Source organism: Macrobrachium nipponense, chromosome 22, assembly GCF_015104395.2.
Source record: "Macrobrachium nipponense isolate FS-2020 chromosome 22, ASM1510439v2, whole genome shotgun sequence".
In the NCBI taxonomy this organism is placed as follows: Eukaryota; Metazoa; Arthropoda; class Malacostraca; order Decapoda; family Palaemonidae; genus Macrobrachium; species Macrobrachium nipponense.
The window spans coordinates 64,951,740-64,965,941 of record NC_087213.1 but is presented as its reverse complement, the minus strand read 5'-3'; the positions used below and the strand labels follow the sequence as shown (position 1 = coordinate 64,965,941).

The 14,202-nt window shown below is 37.7% G+C and overlaps 1 protein-coding gene across 1 annotated transcript; it reads right to left on the bottom strand.

Annotated features, from left to right (window-relative positions):
• Positions 1-3,785: 3,785 nt before the first annotated feature.
• LOC135198309 (uncharacterized) lies at positions 3,786-6,582 on the bottom strand. The gene is made up of 4 exons (XM_064225880.1): positions 6,579-6,582; positions 5,645-5,809; positions 4,718-4,849; positions 3,786-4,402 (listed from the first exon to the last, which is right to left on the bottom strand). Exons 1-4 carry the CDS (start codon positions 6,580-6,582, stop codon positions 3,786-3,788), a joined length of 918 nt encoding a protein of 305 aa, XP_064081950.1.
• Positions 6,583-14,202: the final 7,620 nt, after the last annotated feature.

The following is a 14,202-nucleotide window of genomic DNA, read 5'->3' as shown; positions in this document are numbered from 1 at the left end:
TGATATTCCAACTGAATCGGGAAATGGCAGTTCAGCTTTAGAAAGATTATTCCACCGAATCTGGAATGGCAGATTCGGTTTTAGAAACTGTTATTCCAACTGGTTATTCATACGGGTTATTCCAACGGGAATCTGGAACTGGCAGGTCAAGTTAGAACAGTATTCAACTGATATTCCACCTGAATCTGGAAATGGTAGGTTCAGGTTTAGACTGGTTATACCAAATGATATTTCAACTGAATCTGGAATGGAAAGGGAGGTTCAGGTTTAGAACTGGTTATTCCAACTTGATCATTCCAAACTCTAAAGAATCTGGAATGGCAGGATCAGTTTTTGCAACTAGTTATTCCAAACTGATTATTCCAACTGAATCTGGAATGGTAGGGATTCAGGTTTGAGGACTGGTTATTAAAACAACTGATATTTCAAACTGAATCTGGAAGGACAACGTTCAGGTTTTAGAAACTCGTTCATTCCAACTGATTTCTGGAACTGGCAGGAGGTTTCAGTTTGTAGAAGTGGTTATTACAAACGATGAATTCTAACTGAGTCGGGAATGTCAGGTTCAGGTTTAGAACTAGTTATTCCAAAACTGATATTCCAACTGAAACTAGGGAATGGCAGGTTTCAGTTTTTTCAGAACGTTATTCCAACTGATATTCCAACTGAAATCGGATGGCAATATCAGTGTTAAACTAGTTCAATTCCAACGAATTTTCTGGAATGGCAAAGGTTTCAGGTTTATAAACTGGTTATTCCAACGATTAGTCCAAACTGAATCTGGAATGGACCAGGTTCAGGTTTAGAACTAGGTTATTCCTCCAATGATATTCCAATGAAGTTATGGAATGGCCAGATTCAGCTTCGAACTAGTTATTCAAACTGGAATATTTCCAAAGAACTGAAATCTGGAATGGGGCAGGTTCAGTTTTAGAACTAGTTATTCCAACGAATCTGGAATGGCAGGATTTTCCTTTAGAACCTGTAATTTTCAAACTGTTATTCAACAATAATTTCAAATGGAATCCTTTGGATTGGGCAGATTTTTCGCTATTTAACCTGGGTTTATTCAAAAACTGATTATTCCAACTTGAATCTGAATTGAACAGATTCAGCTTTAGAACATTTGGTATTCCAACAATCTGGAATGGCAGATTCGGTTTTAGAACTGGTTATTCAAACTGGTTATTCCAAAAAAATTGATCTGGAATTGGCAGTTCAGTTAGAACTGGATTCCAAAAGAATTCCGGAATTGGCAAATGTTTTAGAACTGGTTATTCCAACGGTTTATTTCAACTGATTAATTCAACTTTTGAATCTGGAATGGCAGTTTAGGTTTAGTTTTAAACTGGTTATTCCAACTGAGAATTTTCAACTCGGATTCCGAATCAGAATTCAAGCGTTTAGAAATGATTATTCCAACCGAAATTTCTGGAATGGCAAGATTCGGTTTAAGAACTGGTTATTCCAACTAGTTAATTCCAAGGGGTTATTCCAACTGGAATTGGATGGCAGATTCAGTTTTAGAACTAGGTTATTCCAACTGATTATTCCAACTGAATCTGGGAATTGGCAAGTTTCAGTAGAATGGTTATTCCACCCGAATCCGGAATGGCAGTTTAGTTTTAGATTGGTTACCAACTTGGTATTCCACTGATCCAACTGAATCTGGAATGGCAGGTTTAGTTTTGAAGTGGTTATTCCCAACATATTACAACTGAATCGGGAATGGCAGATTCAGCTTTAGAACTGATTATTCAACCCGAATCGGAATGCAGATTCGGTTTTTTAGGAAAAAACTGGGTTATTCCAACTGTTATTCCAAGGGTTATTCCAACTGAATCTGGAAATGGCAGGTTCCAAGTTTTAGAACTAGTTATTCCAACTGTTATTCCAACTGAATCTGGAAATGGGCAGGTTCAGGCTTTAGAAACTGGTTATTCAACTGAATTACAACTGAAGTCTGGAACGGAGGTTCAGTTTTCCGAACTAGTATCCAACTGCCTAATTCCAATGAATCTGGAAATGGCAGGTTCAGGTTTTTAGCACTAGGTTATTCAACTGATTTTCCACTGAATCTGGAATGCAGGTTTCAATTTTAGGATTGGTTATTCCAACCTGAATATTCCAACTGGAAGGTCTGGAAGGCAGTCAGGTTTAGGAATTAGATTTCCAAACTGGATATTCTAACCGAAAATCTGGGAATGGCCAATGTTCTTTTTTATGGTTTATTCCAACTGATATTCCAACTGAATCTGGAATGGCAGGTAAAGGTTTAGAATTAGTTAATTCAACTGATTATTCCTAACCGAATCTGGAGGGAATGTTCAGGTTTAGAACTGGTTATTCCAACTGATATTCCAGCTTGAACTGGAAGGGCTTTAGGTTTAATTTAGAAAGGTGGTTATTCCACCTGATATTTTTCAACTGAAGTCTGGCAGCAGGTTCAGTTTTAGGAACTAGTTATTCCTCCAACTGAATTCTTGAATGGCCGGTTCAGTTTTAGGAACTGTTATTCCAACTGATATTTCCAACTGAATCTGGATGGCAGGTTTTCACGTTTTAGAAAATGGTTTAGGTTTAAACTGATTTCCAACTGATCTGGGATGGCAGGTTCAGGTTTTAGAACTGGTTATTCCAATGATTTAATTCAACCATGAATCTGGAAAATAAAAACGCAGGGTTCAGGTTTAGAACTGGTTATATTCAACTGATATTCAACTGAAGTCTGGATGCAGGTTCAGTAGAACTAGGTTATTACAACTGATCCAATCAACTGAATCTGGAATGGCAGTAGGGTCCAGTAGAACTTAGTTTACCAACTGATATTCCAACTGAATCTTGGATGGTTTACAAGGTCCAGTTTCGACTAGTTTATTCAACTGAATAATTCACTGAATATCCTGGAATCAGGCGTTCAGTTTACTGGTTATTCAACTGGATTATTCAACTGAGTTTTCTGATTGCAAAGTTTCATTTTGTTAGAACTAGCTATTCCCAACCAACTGATCTCTTAGCTGATCCTGAATGGCGGTTCAGGTTTAGTAGATATTCCTAGTCAAACTGATTATTCCAACCTCAAGTCTCCGAGCAATGGTCAGTTTTAGGACGTTACAACTGATATTTCTAATGAATCTGAAAGGCATTATTCCAACGTTCAGTTGAACTAGTCATTCGGAAACTGATCCTGGAATGCAAGGTTCAGTTTAGAACGTTCCAACTGATATTCCAACTGAATCTGGAAATGGCATCGTTTTAGAACTATATTCCAATGAATAATCACTTTGAAGTTCGATAAAATAATCAGGCTTTAGAACTAGTTTATTCCAACTGATATTCCACTGATCGGAATGGCATTTCAGTTTTAGAATAGTTCCAACTGATATTCCAACGAATGGAATGCAGGTTCGTTTTTAGAACTTATTATTAACTGAATCAACTGAATCTGGAATCTAGGTTCAGTTTAGAAGATTATAAACTTTATTCCAATGAATCTGGAATGGCAGGTTTTTCTTTTTTAGAACTATTATTCAACTTTTTTTTTTTTTTTATATTATGTAACTTCAGGTTTGAACTGGTTTTTTTATTCAAACTGATATTTCCAACTGTCTGGAATGGAGGTTCATTTTAGAACTAGTTATTCAACTGTATTAGCTGAATCTGGAATGGCGGTTTTAAATTTTGAACTAGTTATTCCAACTGATCAACTCAGTCTGGAATGGCTGTTCAGTTAGAACTAGTTATTCTAACTGAATCTTGAATGCAGGTTCAGTTTTAGAAACTAGTTATTCAACTGAATCTGGAATGGCAGGTTCAGGTTTAGAACTGGTTATTCCAACTGATATTCCAACTGAATCTAGAATGGCAGGTTCAGTTTTAGAACTGGTTATTCCAACTGATATTCCAACTGAATCTGGAAAGGCAGGTTCAGGTTTAGAACTGGTTATTCCAACTGATATTCCAACTGAGTCTGGAAAGGCAGGTTCAGGTTTAGAACTGGTTATTCCAACTGATATTCCAACTAAATCTGGAATGGCAGGATCAGTTTTTGAACTAGTTATTCCAACTGATATTCCAACTGAATCTGGAATGGTAGGTTCAGGTTTAGGACTGGTTATTACAACTGATATTTCAACTGAATCTGGAATGACACGTTCAGTTTTAGAACTAGTTATTCCAACTGATTCTGGAATGGCAGGTTCAGTTTTAGAAGTGGTTATTACAACTGATATTCTAACTGAGTCGGGAATGTCAGGTTCAGGTTTAGAACTAGTTATTCCAACTGATATTCCAACCGAATTTGGAATGGCAGGTTTAGGTTTAGAACTAGTTATTCCAACTGATATTCCACCTGAATCTGGAATGGCAGGTTCAGTTTTAGAACTAGTTATTCCAACCGAATCTGGAATGGCAGATTTAATTTTAGAACTGGTTATTCCAACTGGTTATTCCAACTGATATTCCAACTGAATCTGGAATGGCAGATTCAGCTTTATAACTGGTTATTCAAACTGATATTCCAATTGAATCTGGAATGACAGATTCAGCTTTAGAACATGTTATTCCAAATGAATCTGGAATGGCAGATTCGGTTTTAGAACTGGTTATTCCAACTGGTTATTCCAACTGAGTCTGGAATGGCAGGTTCAGTTTTAGAACTGGTTATTCCAACCGAATCCGGAATGGCAGATTTAGTTTTAGAACTGGTTATTCCAACTGGTTATTCCAACTGATATTCCAACTGAATCTGGAATGGCAGGTTTAGTTTTAGAACTGGTTATTCCAACTGATATTCCAACTGAATCGGGAATGGCAGATTCAGCTTTAGAACTGATTATTCCAACCGAATCTGGAATGGCAGATTCGGTTTTAGAACTGGTTATTCCAACTAGTTATTCCAAGGGGTTATTCCAACTGAATCTGGAATGGCAGGTTCAGTTTTAGAACTAGTATTCCAACTGATATTCCAACTGAATCTGGAATGGCAGTTTCAGTTTTAGAACTGGTTATTCCAACCGAATCCGGAATGGCAGATTTAGTTTTAGATCTGGTTATTCCAACTGGTTATTCCAACTGATATTCCAACTGAATCTGGAATGGCAGGTTTAGTTTTAGAAGTGGTTATTCCAACTGAATCGGGAATGGCAGATTCAGCTTTAGAACTGATTATTCCAACCGAATCTGGAATGGCAGATTCGGTTTTAGAACTGGTTATTCCAACTGGTTATTCCAACGGGTTATTCCAACTGAATCTGGAATGGCAGGTTCAGTTTTAGAACTAGTATTCCAACTGATATTCCAACTGAATCTGGAATGGCAGGTTCAGGTTTAGAACTGGTTATTCCAACTGATATTCCAACTGAGTCTGGAATGGCAGGTTCAGTTTTAGAACTAGTATTCCAACTGATATTCCAACTGAATCTGGAATGGCAGGTTCAGTTTTAGCACTAGTTATTCCAACTGATTTTCCAACTGAATCTGGAATGGCAGGTTCAATTTTAGGACTGGTTATTCCAACTGATATTCCAACTGAGTCTGGAATGGCAGGTTCAGGTTTAAAATTAGTTATTCCAACTGATATTCTAACCGAATCTGGAATGGCATGTTCAGTTTTAGAACTGGTTATTCCAACTGATATTCCAACTGAATCTGGAATGGCAGGTTACAGGTTTAGAATTAGTTATTCCAACTGATATTCTAACCGAATCTGGAATGGCATGTTCAGTTTTAGAACTGGTTATTCCAACTGATATTCCAACTGAATCTGGAATGGCAGGTTCAGTTTTAGAACTAGTTATTCCAACTGAATCTGGAATGGCAGGTTCAGGTTTAGAACTGGTTATTCCAACTGATACCCAACTGAGTCTGGAATGGCAGATTCAGCTTTAGAATTGGTTATTCCAACCGAATCTGGAATGGCAGGTTTTGTTTTAGAACTGGTTATTTCAACTGATATTTCAACTTAATCTGGAATAGTAGATTCAGTTCTAGAGCTAATGCTCAGTCGTTCTCTCAAAGCTACCAGATGAGTGCCAAAACATGAAGACTCTACTTAGCTTTTTAGATATGCGCAGCTTGCTTAGACTGCTAAAAGAAGTTGTTTTATACAAGCACTAGCGTATAGAATTTGAAACGGTAGTACTTACTTTCACTAGAACACCGATTGGATTTTTGTGAAACGAAATGTGTTTGAGTCTAAGGAACATAGCCTGTATATAGCTAGGTAATAATGCTATTTTGGATCGTCAAGGGACGCTGAAGCAGTTAGGTTCTCGAAAAAATAACATGTTTTGCTTTTCAAGAAAAGTTAAGTGGTGGTTGGTTGCATTGTAAAGGAGCACCATGGCTGTATAGGTTCAATTAACATCGTATGCTTGTGTTTGCAAGAAACGGCCCGTAACTGGAAAGTGATTCCTGAAACTAACCTGTTGTGCTTGTAAGCTCTCAGGTTATTTAGTCAAATTAGACTTAAAAGTTTTGCCCCACGCCGAGGCGAAAGGTTTTATCAAGATCATTTCCATCATAAATTCCTTTAATTGCTTTTTTGTGCGTTGTAATATCTTCAACTGCCATCTTACCCATCGTCTGAACTCTCCGAGTTGCACCCCTGAGGGGAGGGGAGGTAGGGCTGATTGTCAGTGACTCTCATACTGTGCACTGTGGGCATTGCTTAAGGATCTTAGCTGCGTTCCTTGGGCCAATAACTGTAACCGCTTTCATTCCTTTTACTGTACCTCCAGTCAGATTCCATCTTTCTTCCCGTCCTCTCCACACATTTTTTTTCAGGGTTATTTGCAGCGCTAAATGACCTATAAGGGTATTCAGCTCTTCATTTCATATTCTAATTCAATCCAATCCACGTTGTACCCACGCCAGTCGCACCCTACTTACTCAGACGCTTTTATGGGGGGGACATGAAGAAGACTCCCTTTTTGAAATGAGACCTTGATTAAGACATCTAGAGTTGAATTCTTAAAGGTTTCAGTGTCATCGGTCAGCTATATTTGCTATGAGTGATATGCTGAAGATAAGTGGAATGTTCCATTTTTGCTTATTATCTCGGTGATGTAACCCTCAGATTGCCTCGGCCCCTCACTATTTGGAGTGCTACCTACCGCTGTCGTTTGAAGGGTGTTTCCTTGTTCCTTTCCCCCCCCCCCCCCCCCCCCCCTTTTTTTTTTTATTAAAGTCGAAGCAATTTGCATCACCAATCGCTCTGCGGTCAGTTTTCTATTCTCGTTCCCCGATTTTATTGCTTTCGTTTTTTTTTCTTTGTAAGTTTTTGGGTTTTACCGATGACATCACCCTATACATACTCCCTAGTAATTAACGCCCGGTAATCGAACCTCTCTCCAACTGTCTCTTTTGACGTTATGAATCTGAATTAGTGGTCCAGTCATTTTTCCAACCCATTGACCACAAGACTGGACAGCGATTCTCACCCCACCCCAAAATCCCCTGTGCCCTCCCCCAGCCTTCCTCCCTTCTCCCCTGCACCTTTCCGGTGTCTTTTCGTCATTTTCATGATTAAGAAGCAGGTTGGTTTCCTCCCCCCTCCAACCCCTTCGGATTATTTTCTAACGCCAGATAACTCAACAATCAATCAATCCCCTTCGGATTATAAAGGGTCAGAGGCCAGTCTTCTGTGCTCGCCCATTCTTTTCTTACGTGTCTTTAATGTCCTGTGGTTTTAATTGAAGGAGAAATCGCTTGATAATCAATAAGTCCAGCTAAACGATTGGTATAAAAGACCTTCTTCACCAACGGGATTCAGCTGGATCGAGGAAGGTGCGAAAGTGAGACAGTTTAGCGAAGGCAGACGACTGATGGAAATCAAATAAGCTGTCTTGGTGGGGCCGCTTTAGGTAAGCGGGAGAAGGAATTCTGAAGGGGACGATGATGAAAGGGAAGGGGAAGAGGATGTCATAAAAGTAGGGCAAATGAAGAGCGACACCTAATACTTTTTCTGAACAAAAGGGAAATACCGTTTGGCGTTCTACTTTAATATATATATATATATATATATATATATATATAATTAATAGTATATATATAATATATATGATATATATAATATATATATATATATATAATCCTATATATATATATATTATATATCCATATATTATATATGTATATATATATTATTAAAAAAAATTTATTTAAATGTTTTTTTTAAAATAAAATATATAATATCTAAAATTATATATAATATAAAAGGATGGAGAAAAGCCAGCGTAGCATCATAATACATGTATTTTCCAAATTTTCGAGACTTTGGGTCTCATCATCAGGGCTTGTAAAATATACAAAATATACAAATTAAAAAAAGACTCAGTATTAATATTAATAAAAATGGAACAACATAAAAGTTAAATATAATAATTTAAAAAATGAACTAAAAAAATATATAAAAAATTTTAAAAGTGAAGAATGCTTAAGTTAGTACCTATCTCTATGGAGTTAAAAAACTGAGTGACGTTGTCTGGTTTGGAAAGGAGGACATCAACTATGCTATATATATATATATAGAACTGTGGAAGAAGTCTGACCATTTAATGGGGGCACAAGCTGTTTGATTGTTAACGACTCCAAAACAGAGAGAGAATAGTCATTGGGCACTTGGGTGACAATGCGAAAATCCTTATATGAAAATGATGTTTTACATTTATTACAATGTTCTCGTATGTTAGAAAATTCTTTTGTTTTCAAAGTTCATTTTTTAAATTATTTTATTTAACTTTTATGTTGTTCCATTTTTATTAATATTAATACTGAGTCTTTTTTAATTTGTATATTTTTGTATATTTTTACAGCCCTGATGATGAGACCCAAAGTCTAAAGAAAAATTTTGGGAAAATTACATGTATGATGCTACGCTGGCTTTTCTCCATCCTTTTTATATTAAATCTACGGCGTTCCAGATGCCCCAACCTTCCTGTATATATATATACGTATATATATATATATATATATATATATATATATATATATATATATATATATATATCGTCAAGGAACGGATTCGTTCTTTGACAATGTCTTCATTAAGACGAAAGCGTTTTGATTTCTGCCTCTTATTTTCCTGTGGTATTCGCTTCGCTTATTTAATGAAGTCACGCACGTGCATCTACTGTTATTTTTTAACTTTAGCATACAAACACACACACACACACATATATATGTAAATGAATATTATCACATCACCGTGATTCATATAATCATTCGAGCTACAAATGTCCTTTAATATCTAATTCGCTCTACCTCGGAATTGATATATTTTCATATATGTACCGAGGGGGAATTTTTTAGTCGATAATAATTTTCGTACCCCCATGGGATCGAACCACCGTCTAGTTGGACGGGGAACGAAATCAGGATCGGACAGTTGAACGGCTGCCGAAAACGGCTATCAAGATATGGCTAAATGGTTTATATCGATTCTGACCAATTTCAAAATCAACGCCGATCTCGTTTGTATTTGTAACTTAAAGAATCGATATGGAACCCCCACCTCCACTATGCCTAGCCGATTCCGACAGCGTTTGGACCTACGCAGGCTAGTTATGAATATTTATCACATCACCGTGATTCAATCGAAAATCAATTTCGAGCTACCAAATGTCCTTTAATTACATCTAACTTCGCTCTAACCTAACTCGGAATTGATATATTTTCAATATAATGTACTACGAGGGGGAATTTTTTAGTCCGATAATAATTTCGTACCCCCATGGGATCGAACCAACCGTACCATAGGACGGGGAACGAAATCAGGATCGGACAGTTGACGCTGCCAGAAAACGGGCTAATCAATGATGAGGCTAAATAAGGTTTATATCGATTCTGACCAATTTAAAATCAACCAAAGCCGATCTCGTTGTATTTGTAATTTAGAATCGATATGGAACCCCCCTCCACTATGCTAGCCGATTCGAGCGTTTGACCCACGCAGCCTAGTCCGATCCTGATTTCGTTCCCCGTCCTACTGGACGGTGGTTCGATCCCATGGGGGTACGAAATTATTATCGACTAAAAAATTCCCCCTCGGTACACAATATGAAAATGATAGGTCAGTTCCGAGGTAGAGCGAATTAAGAATATTAAAGGACATTTGTAGCTCGAATGATTTATATGAATCACGGTGATGTGATAAATATTCATAACTAGGCTGCGTGGGTCAAACGCTTCGAATCGGCTAGCATAGTGGAGGGGGTTCCATATCGATTCTAATTACAAATACAACGAGATCGGCGTTGATTTGAAATGGTCAGAATCGATATAAACCTTTAGCCTCTCTTGATAGCCGCTTCGGCAGTTTCGTCACTGTACCGATCCTGATTCGTTCACGTACCAACTGACGGTGGTTCGATCCCATGGGGGTACGAAATTTATTATCGACTAAAAAAATTCCCCCCGCCCTCGGTACATATATGAAATATATCAATTCCGAGTAGAGCGAATTAGATATTAAAGGCATTTGTAGCTCGATTTATTTAATAGAATCACGGTGATCGTGAATAAATATTCATAATGAAGGCTGCGTGGGTCAAACCTTTCGAATCGGCTACATGTGGAAGGGGGTTCATATCGAATTCTAATTACAAATAAACAAGATCGGCGTTGATTTGAAATGGTCAGAAATCGATATAAACCTAGGCTCTCCTTTGTAGCCGTCGGGTCAGCGTCCACGTCGAATCCCGATTTCGGTTCCCCGTCCAACTGGACGGTGGTTTCGATCCCATGGGGGTACGGATTATTATCGACTAAAAAAATTCCCCTCGGTACATATATGAAAAATAATATTCCATTCCGAGGTAGAAGCGAATTAAGATTATTAAAGGACAATTTGTAAGCTCGAATGATTTATATGCAAATCACGGTGAATGTGATAAATAATTCAATAACTAGGCTGCGTGGGTCACGCCTCGAAATCGGCTAACATAGTGGAGGGGGTTCCATAATCGATTCAAATTTAACAAATACAACGAGAATCGGCGTTGAAATTTGAAATGGGTCCAGAATCGATATAAACCTGTCGCTTTAGCCTCTCTTGATAGCCGTTTGGTCGGCAAGCGTCAACTGTCCGATCCTGATTTCGTTCCCCGTTCCAACTGGAGCGGTGGTTCGATCCCATGGGGGTACTTAAATTATTATCGACTAAAAAATTCCCCCTCGGTACCAATATATGAAAAATAATCATCCCATCACAATTCCGAGGAAAAATAGAGCGAATTAGATATTAAAGGTTTGACATTTGTAGCTCGAATGATTTATATGAATCCACGGTGATGTGATAAATATTCATAACTAGGCTGCGTGGGATCAAAAACGCTCGAATATCGGCTTAGCATAGAGGTGGAGGGGGGTTCCATATCGATTCTAATTGGAACAATACAACGGAATCGGCGCGTTGATTTGAACATGGTCAGAATCGATATAAACCTTTAGCCTCTCTTGATAGCCGTTTCGGCAGCGTCACTGTCCGATCCTGATTTCGTTCCCCGCCAACTGGACGGTGGTTCGATCATGGGGGTACGGAAATTAATTAATCGACTAAAAATTTTCGGTACATATAATGAAAATATAAAATCCCAATCCGGGGGGTAGAGCGAATTAGATATTAAAGGACATTTGTAAAGGCTTCGATTGATATTATGAATCACGGTGATTGTGATAAATATTCATAAAAAACTAAGGCCCCCTGCGGTGGGTCAAACGCTCGATCGGCTAGCATAGTGGAGGGGGTTCCATATCGTTCTTAATTACCAAATTACAACGAGGAATCGGCGTTTCATTTGAATGGTCGAATCGATATAAACCTTTAGCCCTCTCTTGATAGCCGTTTTCGGCAAAGCGGTCACTGTTCCGATTTCCTGAATTTGTTCCCCGTCAACTGGACGGTGGTTCGATCCCATGGGGTCGAAAATTATTATCGACTAAAAAATTCCCCCTCGGTACATATTGAAAAAATATATCAATTTCCGAGGTAGAGGCGAAATTAGAATATTAAAGACATTTGTAGGCTCCGAATGATATATGTATATATATATATGTACATATATATATATATATATATATATATATATATATATATATATATATATATATATATATATATATAGAAAACTTGTAACGTGCAATGTGACTTTTTACAATTCACAATTATTAATCCACAAATGTCTTTTACTTGATATTCAGTCCACTGTACCTCTGAAATAAGTTGCACCCAGAGAGAAATATAATTGACACGTGTTCTGTCACCAGTGGGATTCGAACCTCGGTACAGCAGTAGTCAAAAGTCACTGTGCATCGTTGTTTCTAGACCAGGCAGCTGTTCGAATCGCACTTTTGACGAAGCACTTATCACCCGTACTTCCTCTGGAGTGTAATTATTTCCGTAGTATGGTAAAGTGAATAATAAACGCTAATTGTGGTATTATACTTGTATTTATGTATGTAGACTCTCTCTCTCTCTTTCTATGCGTGTCTGAGTTTAATCCCAGCCAACTTACAGAGCTGTGATTATATACAGCAAGATATTTGGTCAAGAAAAAGGCATGGGGCAAGCACTTGGTGAAAACTGGATTTTATTATTATTATTATTATTTCAGTTGATGAAACCTATTCACATTGATCAAACAAACCAAAGGGGCCATTGATTTGAAATCAAGCTTCCAAAGAATGTTGGTTTCAACCTACCACCGCAGACCCCACACTGCAGCAGTAACTGATCATGCTATAGGGCCAGTCATTTTTCATCGCCCTGGGGATGACGCTAACCCACGACATGTGAGTTTTTGAGTGGCAACTCACGACACTAATCACTATACCACACTATACCATATCCCGCACATGAATAAATATATCATGCTGACCCTTAAGAAATGCTTAAAAAAAAACTAAATAAAATAAAAGATGAATGCTCAATGTACACCAATTTCCCGCACATAAATAATATATCATGCTGAACCTTAAGCAATGCTTAAAATAGAGAATACAAAAAAGAAAAAGCTTTAAAGAAAGATGAATGGTCAATGTACACAAATTTCCCTCACATGAATGATATATTATGCTGACCCTTAAGAAATTATTTTAAAAAAAGAAGAAAAAAACTGATGAATGTTCAATGTACACAAAATGGCAATTGCCGTTATGCAGGATGAAGGTCCTGCTCATTGATTATAATCCCATATGCAAACTGAATGGATGACGTAATCCCGCAAATGGTGGAAACCACTGAGTCATGTCTTATTCACGAAATTCGCCCCGAGATTTAGGAACAAGTGACCCCCATAATTACTGGATTACTCAACCACGGGACAGAGGAGGAGAAGAGGAGTCAATGGGTCGATGAATCAGTAATCGCTCTCGACAGGTAAACTGGGGGATTACGTGAAGACGCTTTATTGGAAAACGATTTTTCCCGTTTTCATCATAATTTATTTCATGCAACTTGATATGCTAAAGGTAGGTTGACTGGGCTTGCGTTTTTTTTTTCTTTTTTCTCTTTTTTTTTGCCTTGGCGTGCATATAAATTATCTCTCTCTCTCTCTCTTCTCTCTCTCTCTCCGAGTATATGGGCATGCCATTTCTCTCTCTCTTTCTCTATCTTAGCCATATATGAATCGTACTCTATATATCTCTCTCCCTCTCTCTTAAATATGAGGTAATGGGTATATATTCTCTCTCCTCTCTCTCTCTCTCTCTCTCTCTCTCTCTCTCTCTCTATGTATAAATCATACTCTCTCTCTTCCTTCGAGTTTATGGACATGCCATTTCTCTCTCTCTCTCTCTCTCTCTCTCAACCATATATAAATCATACTCCATATCTCTCTCCCTCCCTCTTAAATGTGAGGTAATGGGTATATTCTCTCTCTCTCTCTCTCTCTCTCTCTCTCTCTCTCTCTCTCTCTCTCATAAATATTAACTTAATGGTGCAAATGTCTTCATATACTTCCTTTAAACCGTGTTTGTTCCTGCTGCAATGGATGGTTTGCGTTTTGTCGTGGTTCACAAAAGATATTTCAGCTTGTAAATGATAATGTCGTCATAGAGTAAACATGAAGTTCCTCGATGTTCGTGTGTTTAAACAGAAGACTTGAAATAACACTTCTTTTATGGTGCCATTGTTCTCAATATTCACATTTTCTCTTTCATTTGAGTTTATATATTGTATCATCGTTGTTACTATTCATATTT